The sequence below is a fragment of the Macrobrachium nipponense genome, chromosome 39 (genome assembly GCF_015104395.2).
Source record: "Macrobrachium nipponense isolate FS-2020 chromosome 39, ASM1510439v2, whole genome shotgun sequence".
Classification (NCBI taxonomy): Eukaryota; Metazoa; Arthropoda; class Malacostraca; order Decapoda; family Palaemonidae; genus Macrobrachium; species Macrobrachium nipponense.
This window is the reverse complement of record NC_061099.1, coordinates 18,924,538-18,949,465: the sequence shown is the minus strand read 5'-3', so window position 1 is coordinate 18,949,465 and position 24,928 is coordinate 18,924,538. Positions and strand designations below refer to the sequence as shown.

The 24,928-nt window shown below is 42.7% G+C and overlaps 1 protein-coding gene across 1 annotated transcript in view; it reads right to left on the bottom strand.

The window, feature by feature from the left end:
• The window catches only part of LOC135210175 (zinc phosphodiesterase ELAC protein 1-like), a 46,619-nt gene that overhangs the window by 12,256 nt on the left and 9,435 nt on the right, over positions 1-24,928 (bottom strand). The window contains exons 3-6 of the mRNA XM_064243005.1: positions 22,451-22,740; positions 10,621-10,775; positions 9,841-9,977; positions 7,175-7,331 (exon numbers count right to left, since the gene is read on the bottom strand). Of these exons, the coding sequence (XP_064099075.1) occupies positions 7,175-7,331; positions 9,841-9,977; positions 10,621-10,775; positions 22,451-22,740 (739 nt within the window). The remainder of the gene's footprint in view (positions 1-7,174; positions 7,332-9,840; positions 9,978-10,620; positions 10,776-22,450; positions 22,741-24,928) is intronic.

Genomic DNA, 24,928 nt, shown 5'->3' with positions numbered 1-24,928 from the left:
TAAGTATATATCTGACAGGGAAGTTGAATGTATAAAAACAGAGAGAGAGAATCCCTTTCCCCAAAATTAGCAACTGTAACCCGGTCAAAAATGTTGTCTAACAAGAGAGAAAAAAACACCATTCACAATCAAAATCTGTAAGACTTTTTTAGATTTCTGTAAGTGTAATTGTGTCAATATGAGCACTCTCTGGGTACTAGATATAATTGCTAAATAAAAAAAAAATGTTATGAAATTACCCTAAGTAAGTGAATTCATTTATTTAAATAAGATTTCCCTGAATGTTAAAAAATGGCACTATTTATTCAATATGTTACTAAGGTTACAACTATCACTAATATGATATTGTTATGATACAATAAAGTTTGTTCATACTTACCTGGCAGATATATATAGTATATAGCTGTATTTTCCGAAGTCCGACAGAATTTTAAAAAACTTACGACACACGTAGTGGGAGTCAGGTGGTTAGTACCCATTCCCACCGCCGCTGGGAGGCGGGTATCAGGAACCATTCCCATTTTCTATTCATATTTTTATTCCCACTGTTCCCTGAGGGGAGGTGGGTGGGTACTTGATTATATATATCTGCCAGGTAAGTATGAACAAACTTTATTGTATCATAACAATATCATTTTGTTCATGAAACTTACCTGTCAGATATATACAGCTGATTCCCACCATTGGAGGTGGGGAGGGACAGAATAAAAGGATTTTGGGAAACATTTCACATGCAGATGATTTACATCTTGGTTCCGCCTGTTAGCATAGCTGACTTCGTGATTACTGTCACCCAAGTCTGCCTCTGCTTTACTAGAGTTGCCAGCAAGGTAGTGACCTGTGTAGCTGGTGCGCTCTAGATGATCTGTCAACGGGGGCGTGACCTCAATGTGACTAAACCATATTGACCATACCATGAGGGCTAAGAAGTAAAATAAATATATATCACCACCTGACCCACCTAGCCAAAGTTAAGGTGTTTTAACTAAGGCTTAAGAGTTAAGAAGTTCGCCATTGGCGGCGACTCAACAACTAAAATTAAGAGCTCTTCCTAACCATTTTCTACAGGATAGGATGAGTGGTACTTCTTGCCCCCAAGATCGTGTCTGCGGACACGTATGGCCCTATCGAGCAGCAGATCTCATATGACGTCTTCACATCCCTCAGGGAGTGTGAAGCGAACACAGAGTTGCTTCGCTAAAACGCGGTACTCAGGATGTAACTGAGTGCCATGCTCAGTTGAAATGCTTCCAAGGCCGCGCCCTCACCTCGTGAGCATTCAGATCAAACGATTTCAAATCTTTGTGCAAACACAACGAAAGAGCCTCTTTGAAAGAACTCCTTAACAATAAAGCCAGGGTGTTCTTTGATATGGGCAAGTCTGGTCTTTTTCGGAACACTGCAGATTGTCCGAAGGACTTCAACTTTCTTTAGTTTTATGTAGATAGAACTTGAGAGACCCGACAGGGCACAGGACTCTCTCTGGCTCTTGCCCAATAACTTGTGCCATCCCTTGATTCCAAGCTCCTGGCCCAAGGATTAGACAGGTTTCCATTCTTAGGCCACAACAGAAGGCTTAGAGAACACACTGCATTGTGTTCTCTAAAGCCAAAACGTCTGACGATGCCTTAAAACCTCACTAACCCTCTTTGTCGTAGCTAGAGTGGTTAGAAAATTAGCTTTTCTGGTCACGTGCATTAAGTTTACAGAAAGGAGAGGTTCGAAATGCTTTGACATCAAGAACTTCAGACTACGTCTAAGTTCCATACCGAAAGCTTCGATCTGGACAGTTTCGAGATTCCACAGACCTCAAAGATCGTGAAGGGCTTTGTTGTTTGACAGATGCAAATCTCTGAGCCCAAAGGCCATCCACAACATATTTGCGTATTCTTTAATAGTTGTGACTGCCAGCTTATCCCATTCTTCAGACGGAAAGGGAAGACGGTAATGTAATTTACAGAGGTCGAGGTGGAGGAAAAGCCATTCTTCCTGCACTATCTCCAAAAACGGCCACTCCGATTGGTACCCAACCACAGAAAGGCAGCATTCTTTGCCTTAGCAATGACACTTGCCATTAGTCTTGAAAATCCTCTTATTCCGATCAACTTCTCGACAGTCTGAACGTAGTCAGACTCAGAGCGGACAGGTTTAGAGGTACCTTTCGAAGTGAGGCTGTTAGAGTAGACCGACTCTCTCGGAAAAGGTCCTTGGAAAGTGTTCTAGGATGGACGTGACCTCTGTGAATCCAGCATCTTGAAGGCCAACATGTGGCGATCAGCGTCACTCTCGCTCCCTGTGACGGCATAAATCATCTTATTACATTTCCTAAGAGTTTGAAAAAGGGGAAATGAGACTAAACTTCCATCCCCTTTCAATACCATAGGATGGCGTGTAATGCTACCCCTCCTGGATCGAGAATAAGGGAGCAGAGTAGATGAAGCCTCTTCGTCCTCAACATAGCGAAGAGATGTATGAAAGGACGTCCCTAAAGTCTCCACAACTCTCAACATACTTCTAATCAAAGATTCCACTCGGAAGTCAGTAGTTGCTGCCATCGATCGAGAAGATTCGTACGGACGTTGTGCAATCCTGTAACGAACCTCTTGAGGATCGTTACGTTCTATGCCTGTTGTCATAATAGGCTCTTTCTCGTTAACTCGAACAGGGACCGAGAGATGATACTTCTTGAGATATGAGAGAGCTGTGGAATTGTCCGAGTTGATCTGGACCACTGGTTCCAAAAACTCGTTCTTCGAGGGACTGGAGGGACGACCGAATTGCTTCCAATTCTTTCAGATTATGTGCCAGGACATCTGAAACCCTCTCCAGATGCCTGGCACCTTCTCGCTATCTCAGGTGATACTTGGTGATACTTGAAGCACTGAGAGATGTTCAGAATCATTTCAGTTTTGCAGTAGGAAAAACTGTAGAGGTCTGAATTGCAGTTTATTCAGGGAAACAAACTTCTTCAGGAAGGAAATGGTCCCCAGCAGGCTCATCCATTCCCTCACCGAGCATGCTTACTTCCCTAATAAGGCTGCGCTTTGCCTAAGCAGGAGAGCATATAATAGTGCAATGTCGCGGTAGACTCATAAAGAGTCCTATTACAGTGCGGTAACAAGCACCGAAAGAAGTAAGAGATATCTCTGTTGAACATAGTTTCGCAAAACGAAGGCAATGTTTATTCATGCATGTTAGAATTCCCCTCAATCTTAGGCTAAAGTCCGTGATTGTAGGGCAGAGATACAGTTAGTCAGTCAATCCCGCAGGAGAGAGAGACGTAACAGCCCGCACAGAGATACGGTTAGTCAGTCAATCCCGCTGGAGAGAGAGACGTAACCGACCGCGCACGACAGTGAACTAGCTGGTACTGGCTCGGTTGGAGTACAGTGACAGCAGCTTAGTTTCGTCGTCTCTTACTCTTATGCCTGGGTTGCCATCACTACTCTATTCTATGAAGGAATAGGTCTGTTATTATTTGAGCAGAGAGAGACTCTCAAGCTGGTATATTTAAGCGAAACAGAAATTGCTAAATACAGAGCTGCATTTGTGTTGTCATAACACTACCATAAATAGGTAAAAGATAAATCGGAAACTCCTGGAAGGTTGCAGGGAGTACCGATTAAATGCACTTAAAATAATAGTCCTCTCGGTTGCCATCCGTAGAGGTAACTACAGTATGCGTATATGACTTGAACCAAACAGTAGTAATATAACGCAAAGGCAAAATATGATATTGTTATGATACAATAAAGTTTGTTCATACTTACCTGGCAGATATATATATATAGCTGAATTTGGAGATACAGCTATATATATATCTGACAGGCAAGTCTCATGAACAAAACGTAGAGTATTGTAGTCCCTTGGACAGCTTATTCTCTACTACATTCTTTCCTCGACGAGGGAGAGAGAGAGAAAGGAAATCGACTGCCTTCGTTCTCTTCGGCAAGAGAAGGAGATAGAATTAGCCAAAGGGGATCTTCAAGTGAGAACCAAGAACCGAAGCAGGCAGCTCAAGCTTCTTATGTTATTGGACATAAGCGTTCATGGACGTAGTCTACAAGTCTTTTTCTTGTACGAGTCTGCGATTGATGAATGAGAGCTCTTCCGAATCTTGTCATTAAGAGCTTATCCGCTTACGCAATATAGATTTATTGAGATCTTTGTCAATGAGAACTAACCCATTTACGGGACAAAAAGTTATTTTGTCAATGAGGGGATACCCACTTACTTGACAAAATGATAGTATCTTGTCAATGGGGGAAAGTCACTGAACTGACAAAACGAAATTCAGGAAGTTGAGCATATAATTTTCCTGAATCCCCGTATCAATCGAGGAAGGGGCAAGATTCCTGTTAAGAGACTGGGCTTACGGCAGGTAGGACCCCGATGTTCACCTTCGGCAGCGTAGTCCCGAACACAGAAGAGGCGTACTATGACACCCAGGTCCAGGGCCCCGAAATACTAATCTAGGAGCTAACAAAATCTATCATCTGAAAAGCCCTTTAAGATGGACTAAAAGGCTGGCAAAATTATCCTGGGAAGAGGAAGGAACTCTCCAACCAGCTTCCTCTCCCATATCACATCGAATGCCTGCTAACTCTTAAATTTACTGGCAGTATGGCAAAGGAAGTCCTGTCTTGCGCTTTCCTGAAGTTCATCAAGTCATGGATACTATTAAAGTTGTCAGGAAAAAAAAGTCTTACAGAAGGCGTATTCATTTCCGGTAAAAGAAGCTTCTCTAGAGCATTCTAAGGAGCCGAAGGCGCATCCCGTGGAGCATCCTGAAGAGCGTCCTCTTGATGAGTGTCCTTGCAAGAATCCTACTGAGACGTCTTGACGTGTAGGGCGCCTTGGCAAGTGCTCTGTCGAGCGTCATGACGTGCAGGACGTCGAGCTTCTACATACCACATACCTGCCTTACCGCAAAGTTCTGACGGCGGGTTAGAAGCAAAAGAGATCTTCCCTTGAGCTTTCCTTAACTCTATCCAATCCTGGACTTTGCGAAAAGCACTATTAATTGACAGAGACCTCTTGATTTCACGAAACCCGTGGTCTTCCTGGGTTTTGAAGACGAAGTTGCTTGTTCACTTTAAGCTTCCTCCGAAGCACTGCTTACTTCACATTCTTTGCAGGTAGTACTTCACATTCTTTGCAGGTGAGGTAGAAGGGATTACCGAAGGTAGAGGTAAAAGACCTTTAGGCCCAAATCTTAAACAAGAGCGTGTTGCGAAGGCGAAGGCAAAGCAGTAGCGAGAGACTTTTCAAAAAACTCCGAAACATGAACAGGTACAGAAGTAGAAGCTTGCTTAATCAAAGAAACATGGTGCGCCTCTTGAAGGCGAGGAGAGTTTGAAGAGTTCAACAGAAACGTTCAGCCAGGCGTCATGCCTGGCGTGCGCTGGCGCGCTCCTGGCATCCACTGGCGCGTGCCTGGCGTCAACTCGCGCGCGCCTGGCGTGCACCCACGCGCACCTGGCGTCCATCCGAGCGTCCAGTTCAAGCCGAGCGTCAACAGAAGCGTGCAGAAAAGCGTCACGCTCCTGACAGGCGTCAAAACAAGCGAGAGAAACTGCCTTCAGGGAAGAGCGAGAGACATCTTGGAGAGAAATCCGACTGCACGAAGCAGTCTCAGGAGAAGGGCTGATCGTGTGAGAATATGAGGGGCGAGGGGACGCCTTCTTACTTCTCACAGTAACAAAGCTCGGACGTCCGCGCTCAAAAGGGTCCTGCTACGATGACTTCTTTTTCCTATTTCTCGGTGGAAAGACGTACACATGTTCAGGCGACGTTCGCCTTCTTACTTCTCACTGCAACGCATGACGAGAGAGAGAGAGGACGTGAAGTGTCCTCTTCTATAAAGCTTCTATTTAGAGGGCGCGAGTCCTTCCGAAAGCTCCAACCCTTGTGAAGGGAGGACGCTTCGGAGGACGAGAAGCAATCCTTCAGGATTTGTGCACATGCACGCACTTTGGCAGCCTGGGAGTGTCTTCAGGTCTGCCGAAGGGACACCAGATCGGTGGGGAGTCCCCGTAACCCTCCTTCGGCTTTTGACTTGCCCACTCCCTGTGTTCCTGGGAGTCCGACAGAGGTCCAGGCCTAGAGGCGAAATGGGGCCGATCTGACGCCCCCTCCACAACACTAGGGGCACTACACTTCACAACAATGATTGGAGAGCGAGCACTTTAGATTCCAAGATACAGATGGAATCTATATAACATAAAGGGCATTACCTCTCGCAGACATAAGCTCATAGCCCGTAGGCCATACTACTGGGTTAGGCAAAATAAAGTCTACAGGAAGGTTAGCAGGTTCACTACCCTGACTTTTGTTTACTGATGCAGTCTATGAGGAAGACCACCTGATTCAATCACGCTCTAATTTGCGTACATACGAATCATACGTCTTCCTTACGGAATCAGAGAAAGTCTCACACTCCTTACATGACATATCTCAACAAAGAAGCAAGACCCGTACCCCTCGTGCATACCAAGTGCGGATCTACCGAAGCTTTCGGTAGCCACACCCTATCTTTGCAGACAACACCCTCTGAAACTAGCCTAACTAGATTCAGATATCTTATGCAAAAATGAATGAAATTCAAATCAATTTATGATAGCGTATGCCTAGCCACAAATCCAAGTAAATAAATCAAAAGACAATTAGGATACTTAGCGGCAATGAAGTTTCAAAATCCTAAGACGGAGGTACTGAAAACAGGTGTTTACAGTACCGGCGACAGAAAAAATATGCATAGAAAATGGGAATGGTTCCTGATACCCGCCTCCCAGCGGCGGGAATGGGTACTAACCACCTGACTCCCACTACGTGTGTCGTAAGTTTTTTAAAATTCTGTCGGACTTCGGAAAATACAGCTATATATATATCTGACAGGTAAGTTTCATGAACAAATTCTGATTTTCAACCAACCACATAAACCCATAAATGCATACATTTCCTCAGAATCGCCAATGATACTGCATGTTGTCATATTAAATCACCATTAAATTCTAAACTTTTATAAGTCTTTCATAGCTCAACAATTTCTTATCTGGTGGTACTTTAAGCATATAAACCATATATATTCTACATTATATGGAATCAATCTTAAAAAACTTCTGATCTTTTTGGATATCACAAAATAAAAAACAAAGAAATTTATGGGACAAACCTGACTAAATGAGCAAGAGGAGAAGCATCTCTTGTGTCTCCCAGAATGACCAATGACTTGCCAGGAATTAGTGATCCAACAACCATATCTGGCGTGATTAGTTTACCCTCTTCTGTCGTTACAGCCTTCCCTTTCTTTAGCTGCCCATATAAAGGACCTTCATGGTAAGACAAAACCAGGTTTTCAAGTTGGTTAGCTAGATGAAAATATAGATAACAAATGGGGAACAAAAATAAAAATATTTATAATAATCTAATTTGGCATACTCAGAATTCTCTCCCATCTTATAATTTTACACTACATATATTTACGTAATGCATTTTAATACATGATAAAACTTGCTTTTATGTTAAATATTGAAATCTACATAGCCCTCCTCACATATTTGACACTGTAGATAAATATCCTACATCATTATCTAGTGATGAATTGCAATGGATTGTCAATATTTCTAACTTCTATAGCTAATAATTATCTTATGAAAAAAATACTGTACGTATATTGTACATATGTTGGAAAAAAAATTGTAAAATATGCAAATAAAAATTGAAAAATTTCCTAAAATCAAAATCATTTTTTATACAGTCATTGCTTTTCTACAGCCTACTGTGTCTCCAGCATAATTCCACTTAAATCACAAAAAGATGACTCCGAGCACTTCTACCTAGCCATCCAAATACCTAGGCTCAAAAGCACCCCCATGTTAATGGGACTCACTGCAAGAAAGAGGGGTGGGAGGGGACACTTCCTTTAATGTAATGAAAACTATATTCTTGAGATTTTGTGTTTGCTCTATCACAAACCCATTAGTGTACTTGGCTATAGCCAGGATATTATAACAAAACAAATAATTTTCCTTAAAATTTGAATGCTGAAACTTCCTAAAATTATCATATCAAACCAATCAATCTCAGAATGTGATTTTAAATATGAAATTAACAAAATGATTCATAAATACACTAATAACAAAGACTATACCTACAACCGCATTGGCGGATTATCCATACTTTTTATAAATCTGCATCCGCATGATAATTTCTTAACATCTGCATTAGCATTGTGAGCAACATCCACATCCACAGTTTGAGAATGCAATTATAAGGATATCACCCACTGCTCAGTGCTCAGTAGTTCATACTCATACACTGTAGGTAAAAGTAGATTTTTTATTTTTGTTTTTTACTAAATTTGTCTTTTTTGTTTATTATACAGAATACATGACACACAAGTACACATTACCATGGAACATATTGTATACGGATATATTGTTCTGTGCGCAGAGAGCAAGTAAGATCTGGAAAGGAAATTGGAAAATTGGGGACAAGTACTGGAGGACAGAGGAATGAAAATAAGTAGATCTAAGACAGAATATAGGTGTACAACCAATGAGGGGGATCCTTTGCTAACGTTGGAGGAAGTATGGAAGAAGTAAAACATCGGGTACAGGCAGGCTGGAACAACTGGAGAGCAGCCTCTGGAGTTCTTTGTGACAAAAGAGTACAGATGAAGTTAAAAGGAAAATTTCACAAGACGGTGGTAAGAACATCAATGCTGTGTGGTACAGAAGCAGCAAGCATGAGAAAGACAGTGGAGAAGAGGATGGATGTGGTAGAAATGAGAATGCTTAGGTGGATGTTGGGGTGACATGAGAGGATAGGATCAGAAATTACTACATAAGGGGATCGACTAAGGTGGTGGAGGTATCAAAGAAAGTGCAGGAGGGGAGGCTGAGATGGTATGGACATCTGTTGAAGAGAGATGAGGCCCACGCTGGGAGACATACTATGGGGATGGAAGTTCAAGGAAGAAGAAGAGGGAGACCCAAGAAACAAGAAGATGGAAGGACTGTGAGAGGAGACTTACATGAGAGGGGAATTGATGAGGCTGAAGCGCAGGATAGAAATAGATGGAAACGGCTCATTCGAAACGGCGACCTCATATGAAAATGGGAACCAGCTGGGAAGAAGAAGATACTTTAAGTAGCTCTGTTATAGCATATTTGTTTTAAAGCATATTTGTTTTAAAGCATATTTGTTTAAGTAATTTCAAGTCACTTACAGTCATAATCATAGAGGCAGGGTATTCCATTTTTTTGGTAACACTCTCTTTCTCTCTCTAATGCAAAGAATGGCTTTGAGTTTTGTTACCCTTATTGTGCAATGAGCATGAAATGACCTTGTGCTAAGACAACTAAAACGTTCGTGTAACGCTGTTACTGTTTGTACGTTCATGTGAAAGTACATACATACATGAGTATCACTTGTGTGGTAAGATAATTTTGAATTATTTGGCTGAAAATTGTCTTTAACGATTAAGTATATCTAGATTATTTAGATTTACAAAATATCTGCATCCAAGAGGGTATGGTCGTCAAATTTCCGCATTTGTAGCCACATCCACAAATTTAAAAGGTTGATATTCATATCTGCATCCGCAAATGTAAAAAAAATTGATATCCGTCATTCCGCAAATCCCATTTTCAGACATCCAACACATCTCTAATACATATCACTACTTATTACCGGAGGTGCTTTGGAGCCTTCTGTAAAGATGGCCAGGTGGCAGTGCTTTACCTTTTGTCTGGAATGTTGTTACACATTATGCTGGATATACAATAAACAGTACATAGGTAATAGGTTTGTGGAAAAAACAAATATAAGGCTGACCTGGAGCAAGGCCAAGTTCTATTAGCTTATTCTTATCAAGTGTACCAGGTCGACCCTTTTGATTTAAAACAAAGCCAAAACAAGGCACACGGTGATGAATCCAACCAGCTACAGCACACCAGTTATCATCATCAAACCTAGAAAATAATTACAATGCATAGTATATAGGGTACAGAAGATACACACACATATGTATACTGTACAACTGGAACCTGGACTTTGGCAAGTTTGGTTCCTGGACCCAAAATATAGGAAATCACATAAATTCATCCTCTAATGAAAATGGTACGTATATATGTAATACACTTAATTTCCAGGTATGCACTGTATTTGTATATGTACACAACCTTCACACTTCTTGTATAGAGTAAAGACAACAGATTATCATTTAAAAATTCTTTATACAGTAAGATCTACAGCAATGTAAATGCTACTTAAATAAAATTGCTGTCATAAAATTTTCAAGATGAATATTCATTAAAAAGGCTGCATACATTTTGTACCAAAACAAACAAAGTACCCATAATGAAGTACACAAATATGGAATAACAAAATTTCTGTCTACTCAAGACTTAGGCATTGCATTCACTTACATAACTTGCAAGCGAAAATTTAAATAAGTACAGAGTATTCATGGATACAAATAAAAAATTCATTCTCTTCTCTCATGCTGGAGCTTAATCTCCCCCTTTTTCTCTTCTGACAATTAGGTAAAAGTGAATTTACATAAACCCTGAAATGCACTCCTGTATAGCGGTGATAAATATGTTCAGTACTTACAGTTTCCAGTGAACATTTCCATTGCTGTCTTCGACAGGATGAATCAATGACCCAGGCAATTCACTTAGGTGAGTAACAGAAGGCGCTGAGTGGTCAACAACCCATTGGTCCCAATCTTCTAAATACTGCTCTTTGATAGGCACAAGTTCATGAACCTAAAAGAAAGTATTATATAAAATTTCCTAAGCATAACAGTTTAACAACTAACATGAAACCCTTTATTCTGAATAAGTCTTGATTGTCCACAGTATAATAGCTATAAAGTCAAACTGATTTTCATATGCCTTGGTTTTCATACATTTTGGATTTGTAGACTTTTTCTGACAAAATTTTGTCTCGGTTATCGTATGTTTTATTGGTTTTTGTACACTTGGAAACGCTCCTCTAGGGCCCACCGTGTGACCGGGCCCCGTTTCGAGCTCTCAAACAAAGCATCCTGTGTTCTTTTGTGACCCATTTTGCTTTTGTGTTCATTGTTTTTGTGCTTTTTGAGCTTTTTCATTCAAGTGCAACTACTAAATAAGCCATCTTGGGGTCAAAGAAAGTTCCAAGTGCTGTCAGTGAATTTAAGGCCAGCAGAGGCTGGTTTGAAAAATTCAGAAAGCGAATGGGCGCATACATAATGCAGTGATTGAGGACATGTTTGCAAAGTGGAGTGATGTGAAAAATTTTGAGGAGAATTATCATCCCAACAAAGATGTTGTGACCTGTGTCTCAAACATGTTTAATGATAATGCCATGTTTAACTTTAGGCAAATTTTAAAGAAATGCCAGAAAATGACAAATTTTCTAAGACAATTTGTATTTTTCATAGCTACAAACCTGAGGTCTTAACAATAGGATAGTCAGGGAGGCCTGGTTTCACATCAACTTCAAGCCTGGACTGTCAAGCTTCACCAGTTAGCGGTCAGCAATTTGGTAGAACTCTCAGCCAGGTATATCCCAGGGAAACGGAACGTGGTCGCAGACAAACTCGGTCACCAGGATCGGATCCCAAGCACGAGAGGTCACTTCATCAAGTGGTGGCAGACAAGCTTTTTCAGATTTTGGGGGAGACCCATGCTGGACCTTTTAGCGACACACTTCAACAGGAAGCTGGAGATGTTCTGTTCAGTGGTCCCAGATCCTTTAGTATTAGCAGAGGACGCATTCCAACATCCCTGGGACAACCTGGAGGTGTATGCCTTCCCTCCGTTTTGTTTGATCCGTCAGGTTCTGAACAGGCTGATGAGTTCATAGGGTCTCAGGATGTCTTTGGTAGCCACCCTCTGTGGCCTCAGGCGGAATGGTTTCCAGATCTGCTGTCGTTGTTGTCAGAGCTTCCGAGGGAGATTCCCCCTTGGCGACATCTGTGTCAGCCCCATACGGAAAGGTCCCACCAATCAGTAGAATCCCTGTCTCTTCACGGTTGGAGGCTATCAAGTATCTCCTCCGAGCGAGAGGCTTTTCTCAGAGAACAGCTGGGCACATGTCCAGCAGTCTTAGAAGGTCGACCTCCGCAGTTTACCAAGGCAAATGGGCGATCTACTGTGATTGATGTCGTAAACGGGGTTTTTCTCCATTCGCGTGTGAAGGAGTTTCGGGGGAAGGTAGAGGGTCATTCTGTCGTTCTCATGTCAAGCAACACCACGGTGGTAGCCTATGTGAACAAACAGTGCCGCCCTGTAGCCTCTAATAGCAGAAATGGACAAACATTTCTTGTCTCTGAGGAAGGTTAAAAAGTCTGCTTTCACTGAATAGAGGTTGCGAGTGGAGAAAAATGATATTGTTAAACTACAATAAGTTTTGTACATACTTACCTTGGCAGATATATACTTAGCTATAGTCTCTGACGTTCCGACAGAATTTCAAAATCTCGCGGCACACGCGACAGGTAGGTCAGGTGGTCTACCTTACCCGACCGCTGGGTGGCGGGTGGGCGTATGAACCAATCTATCTCTCCAGCCAGCCCGATTTTTTTTTCTTTCACCTGTCTCCTGATGGGAGGCTGGGTGGGCCATTAGACGTATATATCTGCCAGGTAAGTATGTACAAAACTTTATTGGTAGTTTAACAATATCATTTTTGTACATGAACTTCCCTGCCAGATATATACTTAGCTGATTGGCACCCTTGGTGGAGGGTAAGAGACAGCTAAAGTAATAAGGAGAGATAAGAAAACAACTGATGTTGTAGGATATAAATACCTTGGTTCTTACCTGTTCAGGCAGAAGACTTCATTGATACTGTCTCTGAGTCTGCGTTGCCTGGAGAGCTACAGCTAGGGACGTGACCTGATGCTGAAAGACTCTCGGATCTACCACTGGGATATATGATCCCTTTGTTGTGGTAGAATCCAAGTCGGATCCTGTTAAAGGGAGTTTCGCCCTCTTATCAAAAGGTCCTAACCACTACTACTGCAAGGAGCCACACTCATCAGACCACCTAACCAAACTACTAAAGATTAGTATTACGACCTAAAGAGATGCCTTCATGCATCCTCTTTAAGGCAACCAACAACAACAAATACAAGGGGAAAAAATTTATACTACTAAACAGGATGAGTTCCAGCTCCCTGCCCAGCACTGAATCCGCAGATACGTACGGGCCCAAGGCGAGCATTTTTCGTAAGTGATTCTCCCATCACGTAAGTTTAAGTGGTTTCGCGAACACCTGACTGACATCTCCAGAATGTTGTCTCCATCAGATTTCGCACGGACATATTCTTGTTGAAAGCAAGAGAAGGTTGCTATAGGCTCTTACTTCGTGTGCTTTCACTTTAAGAAGCCTAAGATGTTCTTCTCTGCAGGATCCGTTGTGCTTCTTTGATGAGGCTTCTCAGAAGAAGGACAATGCGTTCTTCGACAATGGACGAGTAGGCTCTTTTACTGAACACCACAGACCTCTCGGTTGGCTTTCAGTTGCTCTTTTCTTCTAAGGTAGTATTTCACCATTCTCACTGGGCAAAGAGTTCTCTCGGGTTCTTCTCCTACCAAAGAAGATAACCCACGAATCTCGAAGTTCTTGGGCCATGGACTTGATGGGTTCTCGTTCTTTGCAAGAAAACCAGGAAGGAAAGAGCAAATGAGAGAGTCCTCCTTAATACCCACATTACCATCAATCGCCTGAAGCTCACTCACTCTTCTGGCAGAAGCTAGAAGCCATCAAAAACAGAGTCCTTCCGGTAAGGTCTCTGAATGAGGCTGAATTAGGGGGTTCAAACCTAGAGGACCCAGGAATTGAAGGACTACATCCAAATTCCAGCTAGGTGTCTTAGGAGACTGCATTTTCGTTGTATCAAAGACCTAATAAGGTCCTGTAGGTCCTTATCTTCCGATAAGTTGAGGCCCCGTGTTCCTGAAGACATTCGCCAACATACTACGATAGCCTTTAATCGTCGAAACGACTAAGCCACATTCTTGTCTTAAGAATAAAAGAAGTCTGCAATTTGATTCACAGAGGTCTGAAGAGGAAACGTTATTCCTCTTGCACCATCTTCTGGAAGACATCCCACTTCGACTGGTACACTTGTAAGGTGGAAGACCTCCTCGCTCTAGCGATTGCCTTAGCAGCTGCTGACGAAAAGCCTTTCGCTCTGACCAGTTTCTGGACAGGTTCCTGAAGCCAGTCAGACTGAGAGCGGGAGGTTTTTGTGGTACCTGTCGAAGTGGGGCTGTCTGAGTAGATCGCTCCTTAGAGGAAGCGATCTTGGAAAATCCACTAGCCATTCCAGCACCTCTGTGAACCAATCTTGTGCTGGCCAAAAGGGAGCTATCAAAGTCATCCTCGCGGAATCTGACTCTGCGAACTTTTTAAAGTCAACCCCAGAATCTTGAAGGGGAAACGCGTATACATCGAGTCCTTTCCAATCGAGTAGAAGAGCGTCTATCCCTATTGCTCCTGGATCCGAGATGGGCGAGCATACAGATCCATCTTTTTGTTCTTTGGAAGTTGCAAACAGGTCTAAGAGAGGCCTGCCCCACAACTTCCAAAGGCTCTGGCAAACATCTTGGTGCAGAGTCCACTCTGTGGGAAGGACCTGATCTTTCCTGCTGAGGAGATCTGCCCTTACATTCCTTTCTCCCTGTACGAATCTGGTGAGAAGTTTTATCCCCCTTTCTCTCTGTCCACAGAAGAAGATCTCTTGCTGTTTCGTACAGAAGAAGAAGGAATGCGTCCCCCCCCTGTTTCCTGATGTATGCCAGAGCCCGTTGGTGTTGTCCGAGTTTATTTGCACAACTGCTCCTGTCACATCTGACTCGAACTCCTTCAGAGCAAGCCACACGGCTATTAGTTTCTTTCCTGTTGATGTGCCAGGAAGACTGGTCCCCCACCCAGGTTCCTGACACCTCCTTGGTTCCCAGAGTCGCCCCCCAACCCCCCAACCTGTTTCCGACACATCGGAGAACAACACCAGGCTGGGTTCTGGGATTGAAGAGGCAGTCCCTGCGAGAACTTGTTGGGATCCGCCCACCATGCTAACTCCTTCTTGATTTGATGAGAAAATTGACAGGGAGAACTTCAAATCCTGAGAAGGACGACTCCAATTCCGATGAAGAAAGAATTGGAGCGGTCTCAGGTGCAACCTTCCTAGGGGAAACAAATTGCTCCAGTGAGGAGAGCGTCCCCAGCAGACTCATCCACTCCCTCACTGTGCATACTTCTTTCCCTAAGAAGGTTGTTACTTTTTCGAGTCCCCGGGCTATCCTCTCCTGTGACGGAAAAGCCCGAAACTCAGAGAGTTCATCTGATCCCCAGATAAACGCACTCTTGAGCGGGAATCAGACTTGACTTCTGCAGATTGACCAGAAGTCCTAAGGAATAAGTCAAATCCAGGTTTTCTTCAGTCCTTCAGACAACGATCTCTGGAATTGGCCCTTATAAGCCAATCGTCGAGATAGAGCGAAATCCTCACCCCTTCTAGGTGAAGCCATTGTGCCACATTCCTCATGATGGCCGTAAAGACTTGGGGGGGGGGCCGTGGAGGAGCCAAACACAGGGCCCTGAATTGGAATTAAGATTCTTCCCCCCATCATGAATCTTAGAAACTTCCTTGAGGAAGGATGGATTGGTACGTGGAAGTAAGCGTCCTGTAAGTCCAAGGACACCATCCAGTCCCCTGGACGGAGTGCTGCTAACACCGAGGCAGTGGTCTCCATCGTGAACTTCTTCTTTTCGACGAAGAAGTTCAGGGCGCTTACGTCCAACACCAGTCTCCATCCCCCTGAGGATTTCGGAACTAGGAAACAGGCGGTTTGTAAAAGCCTGCCGAAAGATGATCTGCCACTAGTTCGATCGCCTCCTTTTCCAGCATCTGATCTACCGCTAGTCGGAGGGCTTGATTCATGATGGGGTCCCTGTATCTGGCCGTCAACTCCCTCGGGTATTCGTCAAGGGAGGCCTCGAAGAGAACGGGAATGAGATCAGCCCTTCCTCAAAATGACAGGGTCCAGGCATCTGTTGTCTTTCTGGGCCCAGACTTCTGCAAACTGTAAAAGCTGGCGCCTACAGTTGTCTGAAGGACTTGAGTCTTACTTGGGAGGTTTGATTGACTTCGTAAAAGTCCTCCCTCTTCTATTTGGTTTCCGACCTCTGAACGAAGAGGATCTAGAGGTAGAAGCCCCTCGAAAGGGTTCCTGAGAGGTCGGCTTAGCTTTCTTCGTCTTAGTCTGGAAGGTAGGCGCGGCTTCCTTGCAGACTGCGCTAGAAGGTCCTGCGTAGCCTTGGCAGAGAGAGCCTTCGAAATGTCTTGAACCAGGTGTTTAGGAAACAGCTGCGTAGAGAGAGGGGCAAAAAAAAAAAGCAAAGACGATCTCTGAGCATGTGAGACAGACTTTGTTAAAAATGAGCAAAATACTGATCTTTTCTTCAAGACCCCTGCTCCAAACAGTGAAGCTATTTCGCTGGCCCCATCCCTCACCGATTTTATCCATACAGGATAAGACACAATTCAAATCCTCCGGAGAAAACGTGTCCGGTCCTTGAGTTTTCTTGGCTAGGACTCCGAGGGACCAATCGAGAAAGTTGAAAGAAAACTTCCAAGACTCTAAAATGCCTTTTAGAATGTGATCTATTTCATTCATTGCCCACGTAGTTTTTGGCCGAATTCAAAGCTGATCTTCTAGTGGCGTCTACTAGTGCCGAAAAATCTGCATCAGCTGAAGACGGAAGGCCCAGTCCCAAGGGTTCTCCTGTCTCATACCAAAATCCTGTCCGTCCTGAAAGCTTCGACGGAGGAAGGCAAACATAGTTTTCCCCGCTTCTTCTTTAGTACGCATCCATGAACCAAAACTCTTGAGCGCTTTCTTCATAGAAAGAGTCGGTTTCATTCTCACACACGAAGATCCTTTCGTTGCTTTCGCTGTGGAGAACAACGAGTGTGGAGAAGGAGGAGCAGTAGGGCTCAAAGACTCTCCCGAACTCCTGAAGGAGAAGCTCTGTGAGCTTTTTGTACGAAGAAACTGTTGCCGATGTATTAGTTTCTTCCTCAGAGGCTTCCTGGTCTTCTTGAAGAGGAGAACGAGGATGAGGATCCTTATGAGAATCCTTAGATGATTTCCTAGCAAGGGTACAGTGCGATGAAGGAGACAAACGTCTTGAATGAGGAGAAGATTCCAAAGTAGAGAGGCGTACAGGAGAACGACGAGTCGTAAAAGAAGGACGCTTATCCGAAAATTCTTGTCTAATCTCGCATTCCTTCCTAAACGCAGACAAACTCTTAACAGCAAAAGAGGAAGGACTCCTTTCCCTAGAAAGACACGTCTATCCCTAGGGAAACTACGGAGGGAGATCGCCTTACTAAAATCCTGGCGCCGATCGTGAGGAGAGCGGCTACTAGGCGCCGAGCGCCTATCCTGTCACAGGGCGTTAGGGAATCCTGGCGCTACCAAGCGGCGAACGTTGCTAAAAATAGGGTGGGCGCCTATCAGGAGCAGGGCGCTTGAGAGGCTCTTGAATGCCTACGAAGCGGAGAGCGGCTGCTATGCTCCGAGCGCTTAAACGGAACAGGGCGTTCGACGAGATCTTGGTCCTTACCAAGGGGAGAACGTCTGTAAGGCTCCGAGCGCCTAACAGAAGCAGGGCGCTTGAGATGTTCTTTGACTTCTAGCAAGAGGAGACCGATCAGGAGTAGGGAGTCTCGAGAACGAAGAGCGCCTACTAGGAGAACGAAGCAAACGAGGATCAAGGCGTCTTTCTCCGGGGAGAACAGCTACTAAAAGAAGGACGCTTACCAGGAGCAGGGCTCCTACTAGACTCTTGATGTCTTACAGGGGAGGAGCGAACTCCATGCGATGAGCGCCTACCAGTCACGTTATCCGACGCCCGACGACAGTAGTCGGAAGGAGAAGTGCGCCTACTTTCAGAAGGGCATTCCCTAGGTTCTCTGAGAAGGCGAGGAGAAGAAAGATGAGACGGAGACGACGAAATAAGTCTTCTATGACCTGAGCGACTCTCTCTTCTTGCACGAACTCTAGAAGAAGGAGAAACAGAAGGGGCTGAGCGTCTACCCGAGGCAGGAATCCGATCTGGGGAAATATCTTCATAGTCCAAGAAGCGCCTATCCGACGATGGCGTCTCGACACCTCCGAGCGGGAGTGGTGTTCCTCTCGTGAAATGTTACGATGTGTAGAAGTATCCTCAAAAGAAGGAGATCGCCGATTACAGGAGAGCGCTCTTCCGACGAAACGCGCCTCGATCTCTTGATAGGGATAGACAAATCCTTCCTTCTACGCGATCTCGATGCCAAGGAGTCCGCCAAGGCTGTGATCTGAGCTTGTAGGCCCGCTAGCACTCGAGAAGGAGAGTACCCAGGATCTTCTTCCGAAGCAAGCTCAGCGCGAGGAGCGGGAGAAGGAGGGCGATCACTGGATCTCCTAGGCTTCTTTGCTTGCAAGGAAGCTACATCAGAAAAGTCTTCTGGGCTGGACGCTAACGTACTGAAGGGAGCCTCCGCAGCCCTCTTCCACGGGTGTGACGCCTCCTTAGAGCTCCAACCACGCTTCGGCGAAGGAGAAGAGGATGACGAAAAACACTGACGAAGAATATTCTTCTTCTTACGATCCAAGGCAGCCTGGGAGCGAACTTCAGATCTGCCGAGGGGACGCCTGACCGGTGGGGGCTCTCCCTATCCTCCTGCGGCTTTCGACTTTCCTCCTCCACTGGAACTGGGAGTCTGGAAGAGGTCTAGGCCTGGAGGCACTAAGGAGCCGGTCAGACGCACCCTCCACATCACTGGGTACACTGCACTTATCATCACTGACACTCTTACCTTGATCAGTACGAAGATTCTTGTCTTCCTTAGAACACAAGGAAGCTTTTGAGGCTGCCGCCTCCGAAGACGAATCTACGGCTTCGGTGCGGGGAGCAGGAGCTGAGACCTGGGAGGAAGGTTCTAAAACTACATTAATGTTAGTTTCAATCTCACTCATTCTCGACCTGCTCGAACTCCTTGAAGAAGCTTTACGTACCCTATCCCTTTCAAGTTTCCTAATATAAGAAGAAAGAGCCTTATATTCATCTTCGTTCAAAACCTCACACTCTTGACACGGGTTACTAAACGAACATCATTCCCCCTACATTTAACCCAGAAAGTGTGAGGGTCAACCGCAGCTTTCGGTAACCCTCACCTTAACATCCATCGGTCAAACATACTCTAAACAAAACCGGAGTTTTGGAAACAGAATCAAAATCAGACATTCTACAGGAAAATCCAGCGCAAAGTCAATAACGGTCCACAATCAGCGTATGCCAAGCCAAAATAGACCGAATACGTCACCAAAATGTCCAAATCAATCTCCAGGCAAGCGAGAAATGAAGAATATATCGGAATGAAACGACAACAGTTGTTATCGCTTCGCAGCGACAGAAAAAATCTGGCTGGAGAGATAGATTGGTTCATACGCCCGCCACCCAGCGCGGCGGGTAAGGTAGACCACCTGACCTACCTGTCGCGTGTGCCGCGAGATTTGAAATTCTGTCGGAACGTCGGAGACTATAGCTAAGTATATATCTGGCAGGGAAGTTCATGTACAAAAACCCCATTTACAACACCAATCACAGTAGATCACCCATTTGCCTTAGTAAACTGCAGAGGTCGACTTTCTAAGACTGCTGGACATGTGCCCATTTGTTCTCTGAGAAAAAGCCTCTCGCTCAGAGGAGATACTTGATAGCCTCCAACCGTGAAGAGACAGGGATTCTACCGACTGGTGGAACCTTTCCGCATGGGGCTGACACAGGGAGATGTTGCCAAGGGGGAATCTCTGGACAGTTTTGCTGTGCTACAGGGTTTCAGTGACTCAAGCTGATCCTAGTGCCAGTAAAAAATGAAGTGGGAAAGTAACCCAAGACAGTGCCACTAAAAATCGAAAAGGGGAAGTAACCCAATAGGTTCTTGATATCTGAAGTCCTTCTGAAAGGGGATTCCCCTTCCAAAAAGTATCCTCTCCTCCTCCCTCTCCCCTCCTCTCCTTCTGCCATAAGCTAACAAGAGTCTTCCATAAAGGTAGGAGTGATGCTAAATGTTCATTATTCGCTTCATTATTCATTTATATTTATTTTTCATTGTTTTCTGCATGTAAAACTGTGTTTATTCCCTATAAAATGTATTTTTTATTAATATTTTGTGGGGTTTGGAACACTTTAATAGTATATTTACTTAATTATTCCTTCTGGGAATTATTGTTTTGGTTTTCATACGTTTTGGATTTCGTTGGAGGTTCTGGAAAGGATTATGTACGAAAACAGGTTCCAGTGTATTCGCACATTAACCATATTGCAAGTAAGAAAAGACAGCTTACATGGACAAGGGACTCATCACATTACAAGAAAAAGCTTAAACATTTTTAACAACATACTAGATAGTAAGGTAAGATTTTCGAAAAATGGTTGTTTCTGAGCTTAATCATTTACCCACATACTTGTTTATGAAATCAATAACGTTGCCAATACCGGCATTGCTAAGTGTGATTTTATTAATATGGTACAGTATCAGTGCAGTGTGTTCTAAGTTTATAAGAATTGCAATTTAACACATTCATCCATTACAAATCAGTTTAGCATGAGAATCTAAAATATTAAAATATATTCTACAAATTCTGATCAACAGTTTATGCTGTCCCCACAGCTTTGCACACTGATTAGCTACAGTCACTCTATATAGTTATGATAAGTATTTCAGAATATTCAGATTTATAACAAATCTATTCTAAAAATATTTGAGCAAAATACAAAAGCTTTAAAAGCTAACTTTTTTCATACATGTAAGCCAATGCCAAAGTAAGAAAGCTTCCAAGGGCGCTCAAATTGCCTTTGTAAACATAGTTTTAGTACTTCAAAATGGAGGTGCTTGTACCCACTTGTATTGAACACTAGAAGGAAAAGAAGGTAAACAGCCAACTCAAGCATATGTGCAACCAATAAATAGCACCTGAAATTTCTAGTAAGCAATGAACAAAACCCATGAATTATTTTGAATATAATTGCAACTCTCTCCTCTTGAAAAGGACAGGCTCTTTTGAACAGTGCAAAGGTGACAAATCTTTTCTTCCACTTGTCTGGGTGAGCATCTAGGTTCCTAAGCACCTTTAGTGGTATAAACTAAAGACATTCTCTACATATCGGTAGTCTAGTAAATAAATGTGGTTTCGTTCCCAAAAATTCTTAACCCAGAACTCATTATGAGTAATTCCTTTGATCTTTCAGCTAATGATACATTTTACAATATCTTGTGGTGGCTGTTACCAATATGGTAAAGGTAATTTTCACCTGTCCTTTACTATTTTATTTGGTGTGTGCATGTATGCTTTCACAAGCCTCAACTTCTTCATAACATGGGGATCTGAATGTGAAGTACCCAACCACCCTATCAGATTCCCTATTGAAAGAGCTGGATCTCCTCCTACATGAGAGAAACACGTACATATCAGCATGCCCTAATGAGTGCTCATGGGACCGTGAACATGACCAGTTGGACCCAGCAGCTTAGATCACAGAAGCAAATGATGAAGTTAACTCAAACCAGCTCAAGACCATAGTATATAGTGGACCCCCATTATTTGCATTCTCGTCATTTGCGTACTCACGTTTGCGGATTATTCAATGGACCATATCTACCCATTATTCACAGGAAATTAGTGTATTTTTCTATGAGAAATATCAACAAAGTACTGTATTTTCATATCAATTTCTTGAGTTTGAACTAATAAAATGGGCAGTTTTAAGGGTTTTTATAGGGGTTCTAACAGCCAGGAGAGTGTTGAAAAGCAAACCAAATATAAAAACATTATGTATAACAAAAATGATGAAAGAAGTTTCAACTTGATGGTCAACTGGAGCACAAATGAGAAGGGGGTTCCCCACACCCCCTCACCTGCCAACCCACGATTACCTAATTTCAACAACTAACTCCAGCTCATGCTGAGGAATAGTACTTTTACATGAAAGATGATGGTTTGTATTACTGATGGACCAAATAGCAATGATCTGTTAATAGAAAAATATAATGATAATGTCACATCTAATAATACACAACAGTAAACACCTCAGATTTGCGGGCTCCCAATTTGCGGATTCGCCATTCGCAGACTCACTGATTCATATGTGCACATTATTTACAGAAAATTAATCTATTCATGGTATTTTTCACTGAGAAATATTCACTCATTACTGTATTTTCATATCATGAGTAAATGCACTTTTTGTGATAAAACTATTAAAATACTCATGTATGTATAAGAATTTTAAGATTGTTTTTTGTGTTTGAACTATCAAAACAGGCAGTTCTAGGGATTTTTAGAAGGGTTTTAAGCATTCATGGATTTTTAGCATTTGAAGGAACAGTATAACTCACTTGATACTTAAATAGCAATGGTGATCTTGATAGGCTCAGGGAATTATAAACGAATCTTCTCAGTCCTTGGGGACCATACAAGTCAACAACTGGTTCCCCTTTCTTCTGCAGCTCTTCCTCAGACAGACCAATCTGAGATGATATTGTACATAACAGACCTGGGAGTCCAAACAAGTGATCTCCATGGAGGTGAGTTATGAATATTTTATTAATCTTTTGCCTTGACAAAGTCACTTTCTGTGCCTGAATTTGAGTGCCTTCACCGCAGTCAAAAAGCCATACGTTACCATCTGAAAATAATTAGGAAAATAAATTGTCTTTTAATAACTGTATTAACTTACTTATGTACAATATGAAAAAAATGGTAATTTCATAATATAATTATGTTTCACATATATTTAGCAAGTAATTACACAACTATACTTTTCTACTTGCAAGGCTGCTAAAATTTGAAATTTGCGGTCGTGATTCATTTGCTTTTAGTGTAGGTAACTACCCCGCCCTCTACAGGGGGAACCATACATACAAAACCACAAAGTAAATCACTTATTTTTTGCTTAATGCCCATTAAGGGGTGGAGGGGGTACTCTGATCTGTAATTACTCAGTAAGTACTACATGTGAAACATAATTTTATTATGAAAAAAATACCATTTTCATATAATTAACTTACTAAGTAATTACAAAGCTGAATTCACATAAGTAACTTACCTAGTAATTACACAGCTGAATCCCACATTGATAGGTGGTGGGATAAATGGACATACCTATTTGCTTTAAACACAGTTAATAACAATTACTATGAATTTGAGAGCTAGAGCAGGTGATTAATGCCTTTTGGTCGTTGCTCTTCTTGACCTTTAGTGACTTGTGGAGCATCTGTGATAAGTCTTCTACTTTTGAGAGGGGACTTTAGAGTGAAGGAGTACTCTGAACACAAAGTAACTAGATAAAAAACTGCCCTTGCCCTGGGCACAGTACCAACTAAATATACCGACATTAAAATGTTTTATACACTGAAAACATCAAAATGAAAATACCATCGTACCACCACCGACTGGTGGGTACTCCAGGTGCCAGTACCCCCCGGTTCCCCAAGTGAAACTCAACACCAAAAATTCGAGGCAAAGAAGTTACTGGTAGGAAGGATTGCTTCTTATGCTCCTTCCCCTAATGCCACACTGGCCACCGAAAGCAGACCTTAGCTAATGCAGTTTTCAAAGGTTGTTTCTATTTCTTTCAAATAGTGTGATGCAAAAATGGAATTGCACTTCCTGTATGTAAACTGGAGGATTGCCAAAAGAGACAAATTATGTCTACAAGGATACAAAGTGGCGACAGCCCTAATTTTGTGTGCTCTTACTTTAATATCAGGAAAAATTTCTTCATGAATATGTGAGTGTGCTTCTATAATAAGGCTTCTGAGAAAGAAAGACAGCATTCTTGAACATAGGTATGGATGCATTTTTAACGGAACATCTAAGGTTACTGGCATAGGACTTTTTCTTCTTCTTCTGGACTTATAATATCCATGAGGTTTCAAATAGAGAACAATCATGGCCAAGTATTGGAAGGAGCCTCATTCTTAGCTAAGAATCCCAGTATGAAGGAGCAAACAGCATACCTTGTGAAAATCCAGAAAGTTTGTCAATGGCCTGTAGCTTGCTTACTCGTTTAACAGAGGCCAAAGCTACTAGAAATAATGTCTTCTTCATTTGGTTCTTAAGAGAAATGGAGCAGAGGCTTAAAAGCAGGTCCCATTAACTATTTAAGAACCACATCCAGAATCCATAAGATGGAATTGTCTTTCGAATGATTAGATGTCTCGTAAAATCTAATGAGATCACTCAAGTCGTGATTAGCAGCTAAATCCAGACCCCTATGTTTAAAAACTGACTCCAACATCACCCTGTAGCTTACAGTCGATGAAAAATAAGGAAGTCTGCTATTTGAGTTGCTGCTGCACCACTTGTGGAAAATTGACCACTTTGCCTGGTAGGCTGGGATGGTAGATTGACATCTACATCAAGAAATAGCTTCCACAACTTGTTTTGAAAAACCTTTCATCCTAACAAGTCTGGTAGGCGGGTAGGCCCGCCTGCCCAGATGTAAACATTCCACTTTGCCTTCAGCCATCTTCCAATGAAGTCGTGTTTGTGAGCTCTTGCTGACTAGCCATTAATCATGATTTTCCCAGAGGGTTATTTCTTTTATTATTTTGAATGAATACTATACGTATACACATATATACAGTGGTCCCCCCGTATTCGCGGGGGTTGCTTACCAAACCACCCCCGTGAATACTTAGAACTTGGAAATAGTTGGAACACGTATAAAAATGCTTAAAACCTCCTATTTTGTTAGTTAAAACTCAAGAAAAACCCACTAAAAATTTTTTTACCTGGTTTTTAAAGTTTTATCACAAAAAGTGCATTTTATGATGAAATTGATAAAAAAACACACCTGAATCTGTGGATAT